The 17,059-nt window shown below is 31.2% G+C and overlaps 1 protein-coding gene across 1 annotated transcript; it reads right to left on the bottom strand.

Moving 5' to 3' along the window:
* Positions 1-2,625: 2,625 nt before the first annotated feature.
* On the bottom strand, positions 2,626-16,400 carry LOC129968586 (actinia tenebrosa protease inhibitors-like). The gene is made up of 8 exons (XM_056082679.1): positions 16,243-16,400; positions 12,840-13,022; positions 10,214-10,378; positions 9,827-10,018; positions 8,183-8,371; positions 6,839-7,015; positions 4,785-4,976; positions 2,626-2,750 (listed from the first exon to the last, which is right to left on the bottom strand). The coding sequence occupies exons 1-7, from the start codon at positions 16,292-16,294 to the stop codon at positions 4,789-4,791; spliced, it is 1,146 nt and encodes a 381-aa protein (XP_055938654.1). The 5' UTR covers positions 16,295-16,400; the 3' UTR covers positions 2,626-2,750; positions 4,785-4,788.
* Between the last annotated feature and the right edge of the window lie 659 nt (positions 16,401-17,059).

Below are 17,059 nucleotides of genomic sequence, written 5' to 3'. Positions count from 1 at the left end.
TTTGCATTTCAAGTATATTAAATAACAATGATATGATATCAATTCCTTTTATTTTGAAAATAGAAAATAATGCATATAGTGAAGTGATAATTCAACTGATAAAATTATTAGATCCTGCCTCCCCACACATATTTTCATTTTCGCCGAATCAGCTCGATAATATTCGTTCAAAAATGAATATCAGATAAGATGTGTAAAAGTAGATCTGCAATACTCAACGGGTTTTACATGAAATATTTAATAATAATTGATATCTTATCTTCATCTGGGTAACTTTAAAGTTATTTCCGTATTATTTTTTTTATCTAAGTGCAACCTATAACAAAAGAAAATGAATATTTAACAAAACAGATTAGTTTCTGTCGAGGCAACAAGAATCGAATGGAAGACTCATAAGTGTTCAAAGAGAGAGAAAGAAGAAGAAAAAAAACTGAGATGCGAAAGATAACTTTTTATAGAAAGGGAAGAAAAAGATCTGTTCTACAAACCGGATCTACTCTAATTGCAGCTCCAGCTTCTCTAAATTCAAAACGAAAAAAAGATTGTTTCTTCAAATATAACAGATGAGTTGTATGAATTATGAGTTTACATGGGCTGCATGATGAATTGCCTCAGCCTGCATTTCTCTCCCTTATTGTTTCACTTCTGATCTTATTTTTTCATTTTTGTTCATCACTTAAATCACTCAGAGTGTCGAAGTAAGAGTGTCGAAATCTTAAAATATAAAGCTAAGATAATTTGATAAAAAAAAAGAAAAAAAACTTTAAAAATACGTTCATGGGGTGCTGTAACTCTGCAGCCTTAATGAGCGATCCGCCATTGATTCTGCCCCACAGCTTTACTTATTACTATAGCAAGTCTTTACCATAAGTGCAACCGTTTCAAAGTTATAAAAACCAATCTTATAAGAGTATGGTACTGTCTTGTTGTGACAATTAAGCAAATTTTCGTCAACCATTAAGATGAATATCCAGGTATCCGGGATGTTAGGTGTATTAAATTTGATATCAAATTTGGTGATAAATCTCTTTAGGAAATTCAAGTTTGAGAGCGATACCATGTTCATAAGTGTAACCGAAATTATAATAAAAATTAGCATTTCAATTAATAGACAAAAAAAAATTGAAAAACATTCTGTAAATTGTAAAAAATAACATGAAATTGAATAATTGAAGAAAGAATGAATATCATTTGATAACATCTGAAAATTTTGCAAAATTAGAGGAAAAAGTCCAAAATAAAAGTTATTGATATCGTTTTTAAAAGTATTGATATTTGAATAATGTAATAAAATTCGTTTTAAAACTTATGAAATGCGTTAAAATTCTGGGAAAATTTTAAAAAGACGCATAATGTATAAATTGAATGAATTGAAAGTTTAGTTACAGAACAAAATTTTAAATTGTATGAAAATTGCATAGTTTTAAAAAATAAGATTTAATATATATACTATTACGTGTATATAGTAAAAAAATATGAAACAGCAATTCCAATTTATTCCAAAACAAATACAAAAGTCAAAATTTTGCTTTGAAGTTTATTTCAAAAGAAAACAATATAAACATCTTCCATTTTTATTAGTGCAAAAATATGCTAGTAAAATATTTGATGATGCACTTAATTTCTTAATAACGTGTTCTAAGAATTTAATTTCTTATCTTGTTCATAATTATTTTTTAAAAATTCGTTAAAATTGAAACAATAGCGGGAAATGGAAATTTATATCTTTTAATATTTCAACTTAAGGATGATGTAAAAAGAGACCATCAAATAGCATTTTCTGAAGTTATCATCGAAAAACGTTTAAATTTAGTGAAATTTTAACTAATTAAAATTCTAGTCAAAAGTTTTTTAAATGCTTTCTTAATGAGCACTAATTAACCTAGAGGCAACTATTCAACAGATTTCAAATTTTCAAACTGAGAGTTTGTGTGATTTCATTATTAATCAATTAATGAGATATTTACATTTTATATAGAGAGATAATAGAAAAGAAATTCTGAGATATTTCAGTTTTATAAAGTTCAGACTGACAATCAAAAATTCTAGATTTAAACCAAGCACTTCAGGGTACTTCTTTCTTTTTTTATTTAAGATTTTTTTTAAATTTAAATTTTATATGTATTGAAATAATTTAAGAAAGAAAATAGATATGAAAACTGATTATGAATGCAATTTATAGAAATATTATACACTGAAATATGTAATAAAAATGAAATAAAATTTGTTGAAAATGAAGTATGTCATTGCCACACTGTATATAGGTATAAATGTTCATGTTGATATTCAAATGAATGTTGCTTCATTTTGACTATTGAAGTCAAAAAGTATATCCGATTTCTGTTCGTTTCCTTTACTCTTTATTTTGTGTTAAAATTTCCCAATAGTCTTTAAAACTATGAGTAGCATAACATTCAGTCAAAATAATCTTTGTTTATTTATGAGGCTTAGTTCTGTGGTAACGGGATGACTGACTGTAATTTTAAAAAATGTCTAAAACTGAAATATGACTTGCATTTGACCTTTATTAAGTGTATGTAAGTTAATACCTTTTAGCTTGAATATATTATAGTATTCATTTCATTATATTCTTACAATTATTAAATATGGAAGAAATAAAAAACATTGTAAAGGATGAAAAAAGTCTTTTATTTAACAATTAAGTACAAAAGATCATATCTTCATCGTATGTCCAAATGGAATGCAACAAGTTGAAGTTGGTTGCATCACTGCTCTTCGGATGTCATCGGCTGTAAAAGAAAAATCTGGCATTAAATTTCATTATTAAACAATTAATGACCTAAATTACTTCTTAATCATGAAATCTTAACTGATCTGTATCTATCTTTAAATTATAAATAATATCATGTGATAAAATATTTGTAAACTGCGTGATATGACATAGTATCTAAAATTGTGATAAGACGTAATATTTGTAAACTGAGTGATAAGACGTAATATTTGTAAACTGCGTGATATGACATAGTATCTAAAATTGTGATAATACGATACATTTGTAAATTGTTTGATGTGGCACAGTATCTAAATTTTTGTGACATGACACAATATCTGTAAATTGCATAATGTGGCATAATCTCTATAAATTGTGTGATGTGGCATTGTACTGTAAATTGTATTGTATTAGAATCGTTAATAACAAAATATATGAAACTAGCTTATAATAATTTATTATAAGACATAGATATGTTCTTCATTTAAAATATGTGTTGTAAAAATCTTTAGAACGGCGCAAGTATTGCTTCAAATCCAGACGAAGACAAACGAATAAATCAAGACCAAAATATTATCATATTACAATGTCCTGAACTGCAATTTCAGCATTTTTTTGTACCAACGTTCCTATGTTATTATTTTATCTTAATTTAATTAATTTTCAATAAATTTGTAATTAGTATTCCTTACATAATAACTCTTTAAGTTATAGCATAGGTTTATCTCACACATTTTACTTATATTGTTGTAAAAATTTTAGTGAAACAATTTCATCGCTTCTTTATTTTATTTGAAGAAAAAGAATGATAATAATAATAATTCGCAAGTGTGTTATGAACATTAAAAATAAAATTTAAATGTTTTTCTTTTTTTTCAGTGTGCAATATAATTATATAGTAGATGTTTTAGATTTTATGCAATAGTTGTAGCTTTTTAACAATTATCCAAATTAACATTCAAAAATCAATCATGTGAATAATCCTTCAAAAAAACATATTATAATTCCTTGGAAAAAAAACATTATCATTCGTAATTTCTAAACTCTTAGCATTAATATGATTTTCATAAAAAAATTTATAAACATTTTCTCAATATAAGCATATAGAACAAACCGACAAAAATCTTTTTGTTGCTTAAAATTTAGTAGAGAATTAGGACAATCTCTACAATTTCATTTGCAATTGTGCAGATGTCAAGATGTTAATAAATGACAAGCCACCAGATGTATTACGAACATCTTCATTTTTTAAGCAAAAGTTTTAGTTCAGTCTTGATTTATTAACAAATGGCCGCTCATACAACATGTGGTGATAGCCCAAATAACTGTTATTGTCCGCTCACACTACGTGTGTGTGTGTGTGTGTGTGTGTGTGTGTGTGTGTGTGTGTGTGTGTGTGTGTGTGTGTGTGTGTGTGTGTGTGTGTGTGTGTGTGTGTGTGTGTGTGTGTGTGTGTGTGTGTGTGTGTGTGTGTGTGTGTGTGTGTGTGTGTGTGTGTGTGTGTGTGTGTGTTTGATTCTACCGCCGAATTTATTTGCCAGTGCTACACTGTGTGATGATTCATGAACTAAGCAAATTGAATATTGCTATTGACTTCGTATTTAACCATTATGTCTTTTATTTTAGGTAATTAATGTTTTATCGCTTATTTTTAAAATTATCACACAAAGGAAAATTCTAAAACTTTTTGTTAAATATATGTTGTATATGTTTGAATGTGTTATCATTAATTATGAATATGTTTGCACATTATCAAAATAAATGCATATGTTAAAGTATTAAATACATTTTTTTAAATTAATTCTTCACAAATATTGCAGACCGTTGACTGTGTAGATGGCAGTGATATATTAATATCATAACAACTTTTTCTAGTTACTATATTGAGCACGCTGAATGACTCGACATCATTAAAGACACTGATATCATTATAATAGTACTAAGACAAATTTATGTATGGAAAATACAGTCACGGAATTCTAAATACTGAAATATTAAATATATAATCCACTCATAGCTAAATTTAGGAATATGGAAAAGAATTATGAATTACCTTCTTAGACGAGGCAGCGGTTCTCGCATTCCCGCTGGGTTTCGAAGTTGTTCTCGTTTCCTTGGCACCCACCATAGATGAACCGCTCGCATTGTCCGGTCTTCCTGTTGAAGAAGAATCGTCGGAAAGCGGCCTTGCATGGACCCACTTCAGCCTCGAGGTTGCAGATTTCCCGGGAAAAGGATTGGAGAGCTGAACAGAAGTTAAATAAAAAGACATTTATTTCTTCTATCAATAAAAATAAAGCTTTAGCTGAATGTGAGTTACAGAAAGATAAAAGGCGGTTCAAAATGCCCTTAATGCAAATGATGATAAATTTGGTGTAGACACATAAAGAAAGAAAAAAAATGTTATGACAAACTGAAAGAAATCACGTGAGTGACTTCTTTGGTCACAAGGAAAACATTTAAACAGGAGACAATCTCACCGTTCGATACTGTGAAGCGCGCTCATAGTCATTGAAGCATCATGTTTACAGGTATAATAATAACAGTTCTCTGATTCCAATAAAATTAATATATTTTTTTTACAATATTTTGTTTATATTCTCCAAATATATTTTATAATCGAATATTCTAAACCAAAATAAAAAGGAATAATTTTTTTTGTTTGTTTTCATGGTGACTTAGTATTGCCACTTATTTCGAACTTAACTTAATCGGAATGATACAATAAATCGACGATGATAATACAATAAATCGATGATCATGATACAATAAGTTGATGTTGTTGCTTATGACATTGCCATAGACAGGCCCGCTATGACAAGCGATTTTAAGCAGAGATTTTCTTTAGTTTCAGTAACGCCATCTAAGGCCAAGAGTATGTCTTAGCTATTCATGCGTCACAGCCCTTTTCACACGGCAGACTTCATTCATACATTTCATTCACTCATCCACAGAATGTAATTTAGACCTGAATCAGAGTAACCCCAGTATTATTGTCTCCGCTAGGAGAATGTGGCTAGGACAGATTTATATAATTGCGCCAGCCACCATATACACGGAGAGTCTTCGACATAAGTCGATGTGATCGAAGCGACATTGCTATCTCTATTTCAATTGCGCACGCTCCCTTTATTCACTGATATAGACAAAGAAAAGATGTTATAATATAATGGGAGTTTTCATTTTCAAGTGCTTAAAATTTCTTTCACCTGCAGCCATTTTTCAGTATCTGTATGTCAGTATTCAATGTCTAATGATGCGCCTATGTAACTCGCTAGAAGCAATGGATAATAGTCAAAAAATTGTTTGAAATAAGTTCAAGACTTTTCTTCATTATTAATTAGAACTTCATTTGTTCAATACTTTTCTTAATAAAAAATTGCATTAGTTCAAGACTGTAATTACTTTAAGCTAAGTTATTGCTTCTTGTTAATATGGTAATCAATTTGAATTCCTCTTGTATACTATATAATTTTAATCACATAATTTGGAAAATTAGTTCTTAATATGCAAATATTTGTAAATTTTTCCTACTAGTAAAAATTACCTCAAATCACCCAATGGACACTTCGAAGAGGATCCATCAATTAACCGGTGGCATTATCTCAAAACGCCGATTGATTGACTTAACACATTTAAAGCTTCGTTCGGTCAGCTTTAGACACAAAATAATAGAACTATATTGTTTAAAATGCTTGAGTAGCAAAAGTATTTTATAAAATATAACAAACCGAAAGAAGGATTATACAAAATATTTAGATTTTATAATTTTCATAGCTGTTTATTTATTATACTCAAATAATATAATTATTTATTATTTTATAGTGTTTCTACAATACGAAGTTTATGTATGCCTCTAATAGTCTGAAAATTATCAATTAAGTTACTATTAAAATTAATGCCTTATATATATATTTTTTTTTCAAATTACTAAGAATAGAAAATATAAAAATAGGCTATAAAACAAATCGAAAATGAATAACAATAAAATTCTTGCAAGTTACAACCTTTCTAAAAAATAAATTTTCCTATATTTACTATAGGAAATTCTAATATTATACTTGATTGAGGGTTTTTATAGGTAGATCATAGTACTGTAAATTTTACCTCCACATTTGTTGTAGCACTCCTCTTCAGTTTCGAAGTTGTTCCTGTTTCCTCCGCATCCTCCGTAAATGAACTTCAGACACTGGCCGGCTTGCTGGTCATAGTAGTATCGGGGCATGTAGGCTCTGCATACTCCGGTTTCGGGAGCTTTGTCGCAGTCTGGGCGGTCAAGAGCGGCTGAAATGAAACCAAATTAGAGAACAATTCTCAGCCAATGAATGATTCAATGTAAAAAATTTAATTCAATTCGATTACGCTCATGAACCCTTTCACTATTGCTCCGTCTTAAATGGCCATACAAATTCTATACTCCTGGACCGGTTTCTGTCTCATATGAAGGGTACAGGATGTAAAACGAGTTATCACCATGCATGTCTTTGCTCTACATCCTGCACCCCCCCTTTTTTTTTTTTTCTTTTTTTTTGAAACCGAATTTGACCCGCTAATATAGAATTTGTACGGCTGGTTGGGTTGGGTTAGTAGCGAAAAGTCAATTATCTATTAATAGAGGACGGTGTATACTAAATTAAGGTAATATAATATAATAGCATTTATGATAGATGTAATCAGATTTAAATTACTGAAAATAGTTACAAATTGTCTTTTTTTGAAGCCAGGGACACAGAAACGTCATCATATTTTTAAATAATCTAATAACGACTCAGCTTATTTACAACTATTACTTGAATAGGCATTTATTCTGGACTATAGTTATAGTTTTATATGCACAAACTATAAATCTAAACCAAAGTTTAATGCAAATGCAAAATACTAATTAATTTAAGTTTATTTGACCTATTGATACATTAATTTAGTTCTAGTTTAGTTTATTCATTGCCAGAGGGATATGTGGCTTGGAGGACATATCGACAAGGTATTTCACGGATTGTTATGCTGGCGTTCTGGACTAGGGGTAGCGCGTCTTCCCCTTCATCTAGACGTCCCAAATTCGAGTCCTGAACTTCTTTACCCTGTGCCTTATCTGTGACGTGTGTGAAATAGCCCCCCTCCCCCTGTAAAAAAGGTTTGTGAAAGCGAGTATGTGAGTGTCATCTTCATATGAAATAGAAATCAGACTTCTGCCCTCAGGTGCTTAGGAGTCTTTACCCTCAGAATCTATTGCACAAATCTGGCTTAAATTGCTGACTTTGCCAGCAAGCTTGTCTATGGCAAGTGCCATAAGTAACATCAACAGCATTCATTTCCAGAGTAAAACATCTCCTAAGATTTTTAAAAAGATGAGCCTAATTTTTGTTTGGTTGATGTAATATCTCTATTAATTCAAAAAAGATTTATTACGCTAAAAAAATACATAGTTTTTACGTTTAAACGTAGAACACTTACCCTGTCTGTTTGGGCATTGATCGGGCCTGACGCATTTTCCGTCGGCACGTCGGACGAATCCATTCTCGCATTCGCATCCGATCTTGCACATGAGGTTGCAGAATTTGGGTGGGTTGTCGTAGTTCTCGCAAGTCAAGGGGCAGGCAGTTCCGCATCCATTGTAACGTTCATTCTCGCCGCAGACTTGAGCTGTTGGAAAAGGAGGAGACCAATTTAGTGGAAGACGAAAGTAAATCGTGTAGTAAATGCATGGGAAATCTTTTCGGTTGTTATTACTATCACCACAAAATATTACAATTTAATTTCTGAATCTAGGTCGTTAGTAATTAGAAATTAAAATGTAAAAAAAGATGAGATGCTGCAACTTAATTGATTGCCTTTCAATCAAAATTCATTTTCCCTCTGTAAATATGTGTTTTGATGATCAGGTTTTATGGCGAGATTGTAAATTATATGTAACCGTATAGGTTAATAGTTGCTCAGAAAGAAATTAAATCATTTTTTTTGTTCTGAAACAAAAAAAAATAAATTATCAATAACTTGTCATTCTGATTTAAAAATATCTATCCTTGCCTTTCCTTTCTTTAAAGAATGCAGATTAATAAATACTGGTGATTTGACTTCGTGAAAAGAACGCAGCATGAGGTTAACATCTTCTGACTCGCGCACCGAATTACTGAATTTTTAATTTTTAATACGGAATTTTGTAAAAGTGATGTGTAATTAATAATCACTCAAAAAATCCTCAAAATCTCAATTTACCTTATATTATTGTAGGAATTAAATATAATAATAAATATCCCAAATAGGAAGTGTCATCTAATTAGGATGTTTAGTAAATTCGTAGGTCAAGGATTGAAGAAGTATGGACATCATTATAACCAGATCCTTTGATTTTATATAAAATATCTGCCTCTTGATAATATAACAAGTGATCTTAAGAGCTTACAGGGTCACGGAGGCCAGGAGGTAAGATCTCGGCTTCGGACCCGGAGGGTTTGAAGCTGGAGACCCGATTTCACAACCGAAGAACCGTCGTGTAAACGAGTTTGGTGCACGTTAAATCGGTTGGGGCTAAATGCCCTCCCACTGGTGTGGTGCGGAAATTTGGGGAGGAGGATTCTAGCGCATGTGTCGTCCTCGTCATCTGACCGCGGCTCAACATTATGAGGTCTGTCACAAAATAGCCCTAGTGTTGCTTTAAAAAACTGGACGTTAATATAATTAAATTAAAATTAAGAGCTTACATAATACTCCCACGTTTCTGGTGCAAGTTGGTTGGTTGAGTGTGAGTTTTAATGCCGCAACAACCAATCTTAGCTAAACTGCGCCTTCTAATGCAAGAAGAATATATAATTAATCTTTATCTATGTTAAGAATCAATTAAATAAGAATTTAAATCTTTATAAAGATGTGATATTTTTATTTGTTCTCATTTTCTGCTTTCTACAAGTTTTTAAATGAGTAATTGACTTAAACAATATGAAAGGGAATTGAAGGGGGCAGATAATACAGTAATGATGGATTTTTCCTTTTAACCAACTCATTAAGGATGCAGGGAGAGTTTTGAACAAGAAACAGTGATTGCTACTTTGTTCTGATTAGGAATAATTAAACTAGAGAATTCTAATGAAATCCCATTACCGGCTCGGTTTCCGCATTCGCTTTCGCATTCCTCTTCAGTCGCGAAGTTGTTTTCGTTGCCACCGCATCCGCCGTAGACGAACTTCTTGCACTGACCGGCTTCTTTGTCGAAATAATATCTGGGGAAGTAGCCTCTGCACAATCCGGTTTCGGCTGGCAGGGAGCACCTGTCAGAGTCAGCTTTGAAGATGCCTGAAAAGAGAAATTTCATTCATATGGTATCAACAATTATGATGTTGCCTAAACTTAAAAACAAACATAAAAGAATACAATTGAAATGGTCTAAATTTCGATTTATCGTAAAAACTCAGATAATACATAGATACTCTATGGTATAATATTATACAAGGGATACGAAGGCGAATACTAATCAAAATAAAATCTTACTGGCGCATTTCTTTAAGCATTGCTCCTTTGTAACGTATCGGTTTCCGTTGCCCTGGCAACCGCCATAGATGAATTGCTTGCAATCTCTTGCATCTTCATCGTAGTACCACATGGGGAAGTAACCTCGGCACATACCGGTTTCAGGCTTGTCAACACAGTTCTTTTCTGGAAATGGGAAGAATAAAGATATTAATTAATTATCTTTACCTCAGTATGTAGAGCCCCATTCTCTTCACTCCTGTATGAATCCAACTGAAGAACTTACCAGGGTCCACTTTCATTTCAACCTCCCTGTTCCCATTAATAAAAAGGAAAATACGCCAAAATACCTTAGACAATTGGCCTTGGAAGTCATTATAAAATCCCAAAATGTGACATTAAATTCTATACTGATGGCAGCAAAATAGACAATTTTGCAGTTAGTGGCATCTATATTATAACTCCTCAGTCTAGTTTTTCTCTATGCCAACGAAATCCAGACTTCTGTTCCGGTTTTAGAAGCGAACTTCTAGCAATCGATGAGGGGCTTAAGACCATTTTACACGAAAATAATTATAAGAACCTTTGGATTCTTACTGATAGCCGCAGCTCAATGGAACACCTTAACAATTGAACCTATGTTGGAGATAAGTTTGTCTATTCTTCAGAAGTTGAAGCTGATTTCACTTCAGCATGATATTCATTTCCAGTGGATCCCATCTCATATGGATCATGTAACGAAATAGCAGATTAGCTTGCAAAGAAAGGAAGCAGCCGAGCGACTTCATCTTCTGCTGAGCTCCCATAGAACTGTTCTCTCAGGCGAAATTATTAAATAAGAAGAATTCGATGGTTCCCCCTGCTCATGATTGGTATAGAGCCAATAAGCCGGGGCAGTCCTTAATTCTTCCTTGTGATAGAAAAACCAACACTTGCCTGTCGCGCCTTGCCAGTGGCCACCTTAAATGTCTTTTCTTTTCTCAGGGTGAAAAATGTTACCCTCTTTGCCCGTAATGCTGCCAACATCAGGCCTCTGCTGAACATATTCTATACTGTCTAGGACTTCTTTGAGGAGAAATTTATTCTTCTCCCTTCCTCGTTTTTGACTTTCTTCTTGTCAACGGATTTTTGGATTTGGTCTGACTAAGTCAGACCATGGAGATTAGCAATAACAACAACAACATCTCAGTATATTAAGATTTGCAAAACTTTTATGGAAATTATTATATGAAATTTCAAAATCTCGTTTGTAAAAAAAAACTATTATAAATGCGCTCTTTTCCATGCATAAATAAAAACGTTTTGTTTCTAATTTCCATGTGTATGTAGTAAAGAGAAAATATTGTAGCCCTCGAAAATTCGAACTGACTTATCTCCATGTTTCAAATTGTACTGAATCCGAAAAATAAACTTCCGGCTGCATGTTTATCTCTCTGTGAATACAATAACTCAAAAATGCTTTGAGCTAAACTTATGAAACTTGGCTAAGGGAATTCCATCAAATTTTCAACGAAATCTGTTCAAAGGCTAACTGTGTCCGTTTGGCGGTTCGAAAAGAGAACTCAATAAACATAAGAGCTAGATAAATAAAATTAGCCAGTAACTGGTTTAGTATCTGTAATATTGATACTCATCAAAATTTTCAACCACACTTGCCCAAGGCCTATCTACTTCCTGTACTTTTGAATGTATATAAACGAAGTAATTTATGAGCGCTATGGCTTAAATCAATGAAATGTGGTATTTTATCTTGTGACTACAACTTAAATCTCGTTTCAAATTTTCGAATAGCAAAAATGCATCCAACATACATATTCTCGCGAAATATTCACGAAAAAGGGTGGTCCATACTGAAAATCGTAATTATCGTTCATCAATGTTATGTACGATATTCTTGGCCTTACCCAAAGTACAGAATTTTTTGTTAAGGTGGGGAAACTTCTAATTAATACTTCTAATTAATTTATTTTTTTCAATGAGAAAATTTAGAATCTCCTAAGTTTGTAAAAATTTACTACAAACGGCTGATAAATTATACTTAGACTTTCATTTTTGCTTTTTGTTTGGCATGTTTGTACTAAAGATTTCGGAATTTGCTCTGATTAGATGATATGGTTTGACTTTAATGGGTCTGAAACCGCCTTTCAAAAGGTGTGTTGTTTTTAACTTGAGACAATAAAGTCTGCTATGGTGTTCCTGGATATTTCTGTATTTCTTATTTTGTAATGTGTTTAATTTATTATAAAAATCTTCAACGATTATCTTGAACGGGACTAAATATATATAAAAAACAAATCTTAAATCAAGTGTCAAATTATGCCTTATCTTATTGAGTTTTTAGATTGTGTGTCTTATAAGGATGTTTATAAATTACAAACTTTTGTTATCCAGTTTGTGATTAGTATATATATATATATATATATAATTAATGTCGTTAACCCATTCATTGCCATGAGCATCACCTGTGGATCACACCTACTTTCTAATTGCACAGAACCGTCTATCTAATTAGAAAATCACATATCTACTATAATTAAGAAATCGCAAAGAATGTGTCATCTAATTAGATAAGTGGTCCAAATATCAGTCTTAGGCCATGCCAGTGAACGGGTTAATAAGTATAAAAACAATAAAAGTACGCTCATACTTTCAGCGGCGCATCGTTCGGGCTTCACGCATTTGCCATCTTCGGTCTTGACGTATCCTTCATCGCAGAAGCAACCAGAAACGCACATCAGGACGCACGCTCTAGGAGGGTTTTCGTAGTTGTCACAGGTAAGAGGGCAGGCGGTGCCGCACTCTTCATAGTGAGAGTTAAGAGGACAATCCTCTGCGAAAAAAATGAATCAAGTATATTTCTAATTGAATTATTTTAATTTTTATTGTTCATGATTTCGATCTCTAACTAGTGAAATATTCCAACATAGAAGTTATTACTTTTTATACTAAATTATAGAAGCATTTTTTTATTATTTTATTTCTAAGTAAAAAGAATAAAATGCTCAAATGTTCTTGGGACATTTTTAATGATTTATTTTGATGATAATTATTCTGTAATGTTTTCTTTCTTAAGTGTAAATAAAAAAAAGAAAGAAGTGCGCTATAGAAATCCTTTTATGCAGTACTTTCTTAGAATAACTATATAGAATTTTTAAATTTTGCTCCCAAGTACTTAGAAATGCAACGGAAGTTTCTTAAAATTAAAAATTATATTTTCCGACAGATGAAAATACTATTTTTTCTTGCTTATTTGCATTCATGTTGAATAAATTATTGCACTTATTTCAAATAATAATTTTCATTCGCCTTCCATATGTGTACAGATGGTACTTGTGTATAAAATTTAGCTGAACTTTGGAAGTTTTCCCTCGCAGTTTTAAATTGAATTTTTTTTATCATTCTTTTAATATTTCAAGTAATTTATACAATAATTATCTTTCAGTGATTTTTAAAAATCTTTTAACATTGATTGTAATTTAACAAGCTACAATTTTCAAAAATTGTTTAACATTTTTTGTCTTATTTATTACCAAGTTAAAATTGAACGTGAAAATATATTCATCCTCGTATATCAGATAATTATTCAAAAACACAACGACATTAAGTTATAATTTGAGCATTTGTCAGCATCTGTTCATCTTCTACATAATTTCAGGGATTGTTTTGTTATCGGAAGAAGCAGGTGTGAATAGCATCAGCTGCTTGATTTTAGCAAACTGTTCCAAATATCGAGGATTTCTACGCTCTTATCTAAGCGCACTTGAATTGAGAGATAAGAATTGCATCTTTGTTTATAACGTACAAATTTCAATTAAATTAACTGAAAATGCAATCTTAATCATTTAAAACAACCAATTGCTAAGTATTATATATTCTTGATTTGGCATGTGATTATACTTCTATCATTAAGCCTTTTTAAATTATCTTGTGTGTGTGTGTGTGTGTGTAATGATATTTTAAACTCTTAATTTAATAAAAATTAATTTCCAAAATTTTATCCTAATTTAGCTCATAGTAAAATATTCTCTTATTTCCTGATCTAATTCCATTTTCGGTTTAATTAATTCCTTTGTAAAAATAATGCGCCATCAGTACTACGTATCAAATCAAAGTGATCCTTCGGTGCCCTTGAAAAGATGTTAAAGGTCACCACGTGTATTGAATTGGCGCGAGGCCAGAAATCCTATGTTGTATAAGACTAGTGATCATTTGTTTCGGCCCTTTTTGCTCTTCTTTACTTCTGCTTTTGTGTCGCGCTGCGCCTTATTGTAAATAATCATGCTTGCCACTCAGAAGAGAATAAAACGAAAGTAAAGATACAAAGTCTCTTAACTGATTGTCCAACCTGCTTTCTACTTCAACCAAAAAATATTACATATATATATATATATATATATATATATATATTATTTTTAAAATATAAACATTGCTGATAAAATTGGTATATTGATGTAAAATTTATCTGTAGGATTAGAATGTAATAAATTATGATTAGTAAAAATAAATCTTAAATATAATAAACAAATTAATAAAGAAATATATCATAGGAATTCTAACCATTTTTCAGATCATTAGAATCTACAAAATAATGTAATCATTTGATTCTTGGTATCAATATATTTCGATAAGTCTGAGTAATGTCTAGCACCTATACCTAACCGTCTTGCTGGAATAAAGTTAATTTGCGATGCATACATTTAAGGGAAACACAAATTTATTTTTATTAATATTGTGTAAGACCACTGATCTCCTAACTGACGATTTGAGATAATTATTTAAATTATTTTATATTGAATATTAAAGCTAGATTAAAATTACTTAAAAACGAAGAATTTGAAGAGAAAAACTTGAAATTGCCCCATGCCTCTTCAAATTAGTCGAAAAAAACTGTATTGCTTTAAACCATTTTTGTGAATATCTATCTATATTCTTGTCTTATAAATTTGCTTTTTGTTACTTTTGTCTCACCAATTACTATTTCTTTAACATTATCTTCTGATTACCAATTTTTCATCATAGCCTACCAATTAATATTCCCTTAGCATTTTTTATTGTATAATTAATTATTATTTCCAATAAATCTAATCACCAGAAATGTTGCGAAATAATAGAATTGGAAGAAAATATATGAGAAACTTACCTACCCATTACACTTGTTTCACCAATTACCCTTGTTTTACTATTCGCTTTCCTTTATCATAACATCATCATTATCAACTCATCACTTTTGCATCCTCAATTCTTATCATTTGTTTTTATTTCATCATTTATTATCAAATAGTTTTTATTTAACTTTGTCGATCAATTAATATTGTTTTACCAGTTACCATTTCCAATAAACCTACACACAACACATATGATGAAATGATTGAACAAGGAAGAAAAATTATCTGAAGAATTATTATAGACTTCTCAAATTAGCTACGCGATGAATGTGAAAATAGCTAGGCGTGAATATACTATGGAACTGCAGTACATGCCAGTACACAGAGAGAAAAAAACATACTGGTATATTATTTGTATCACCTTTCCGGGAGGGGGGGGGAGTATTTTTCTACAAAGCCTTATCTACTCTCAAAAGTCAAACTAAGTTGATAAAATTTACCAGCGGAGGGGAAAGCTCCGGCATACCGTAACATCATCATTATCTACTCATTGCTTTTACATCAACAATTTCTACCATTTGTGTTTATTTCCCCATTTTCTACCAAATGATTTTTATTTTATCATTGTCTATCATTTAATATAGATTTACCAATTACCATTTCCAATAAACCTACACACAACATATTTGATGATATGATTGGGCAGGGAAAGAAAATTATCCTTAGAGTTATTGCAAACTTCTCAAATTAGCTACGCGAGGGATGCTAAACTCTAAAAATATAATATGCGATTGCTGTACCTACACGCCAGTAAACAGCGAGAAACACATCCTAATAACAGCGAGAAACACATCATCACCTTTTCAGGGAGGGAGAGGGGGGGGGGTATTTTTACTCAAAAGCCTAATCTATTCGCAAAAGCCAAACTGAGGTGATAAAACTTACCAGCGGAGGCGAAAGCTCCAGCAACGAGGACAAACAGCACTAAAAACTTCATGATGCGTTTCCAAATGTCTATTCAGAGAGAGAGGACAAGTTAACGATATTCTTTCCTTTTATTACAAAAAAGAAAGCGCACACTGCATAATTTCCCACAAGCTTCGATATCCGGCAATCACTTATTATTTGGGAAAGGGCATGTGTCATCCGAGATAGTAATATTTACAGTTCCGTAAAAAATTCAACACTCGGGATCGATGACGAAAAAAAAATTCGTTATATCTTATCAATAGTTTGAACTTCAAATAAAAATGTAATTTTAGATTGGTAATTATCATATCATTATGCTGGACTGTATTTTGCAATATGTGATTTTTTTCTACAAATTATGCTATTTTAGGACGATAAGTAAATAGCTAAGTTATGGGATGCCCTAGAGAGATTCAAAATCCATTTATTAATGAAGACACTTAGTGAGAAAAAAATAAGTAGAATGAAAATGGAATAAGCACAACAGAAATTTCTTTTAAAAATTTTAAATGAAAAAGATTTTAAGGAATTTTATTATATAAAAGGAATTAAAATTCATTGTGTCATTGTATATGTTACCTGCAAATTTGGAAATCTGGCAATCTGTAGAATGTCTTCGCATTTTTCGAAAAGTATGAAACGATTAATATTTCTGGACATTCAATGTAATGCCAAATGATAATTCAAAATTAAATTATTTCCTCTCTTTTTTATAATAGATAAATATTTTTTTTCCTTTAATATGAAAGGCATAAATATTCTTTTGTAATATGAAAGGCATAAATATTCTTTT

This window comes from Argiope bruennichi, chromosome 1 (genome assembly GCF_947563725.1).
Source record: "Argiope bruennichi chromosome 1, qqArgBrue1.1, whole genome shotgun sequence".
NCBI lineage: Eukaryota > Metazoa > Arthropoda > Arachnida > Araneae > Araneidae > Argiope > Argiope bruennichi.
Note: the sequence above shows the minus strand (reverse complement) of the source record. Positions and strands in the feature narration are given on the sequence as shown.

What these genes read in the sequence shown, in the direction of transcription:
- LOC129968586 (XM_056082679.1), bottom strand. Translation starts at nt 16,294, where the DNA reads ATGAAGTTTTTAGTGCTGTTTGTCCTCGTTGCTGGAGCTTTCGCCTCC. An exon ending in CGAACGATGCGCCGCTGAAA is followed by an intron (nt 10,379 to 12,839) that starts GTATGAGCGTAC and finishes TCCCATTTCCAG; the next exon opens with AAAAGAACTGTGTTGACAAG. An exon ending in ATGCTTAAAGAAATGCGCCA is followed by an intron (nt 10,019 to 10,213) that starts GTAAGATTTTAT and finishes TTCTCTTTTCAG; the next exon opens with GCATCTTCAAAGCTGACTCT.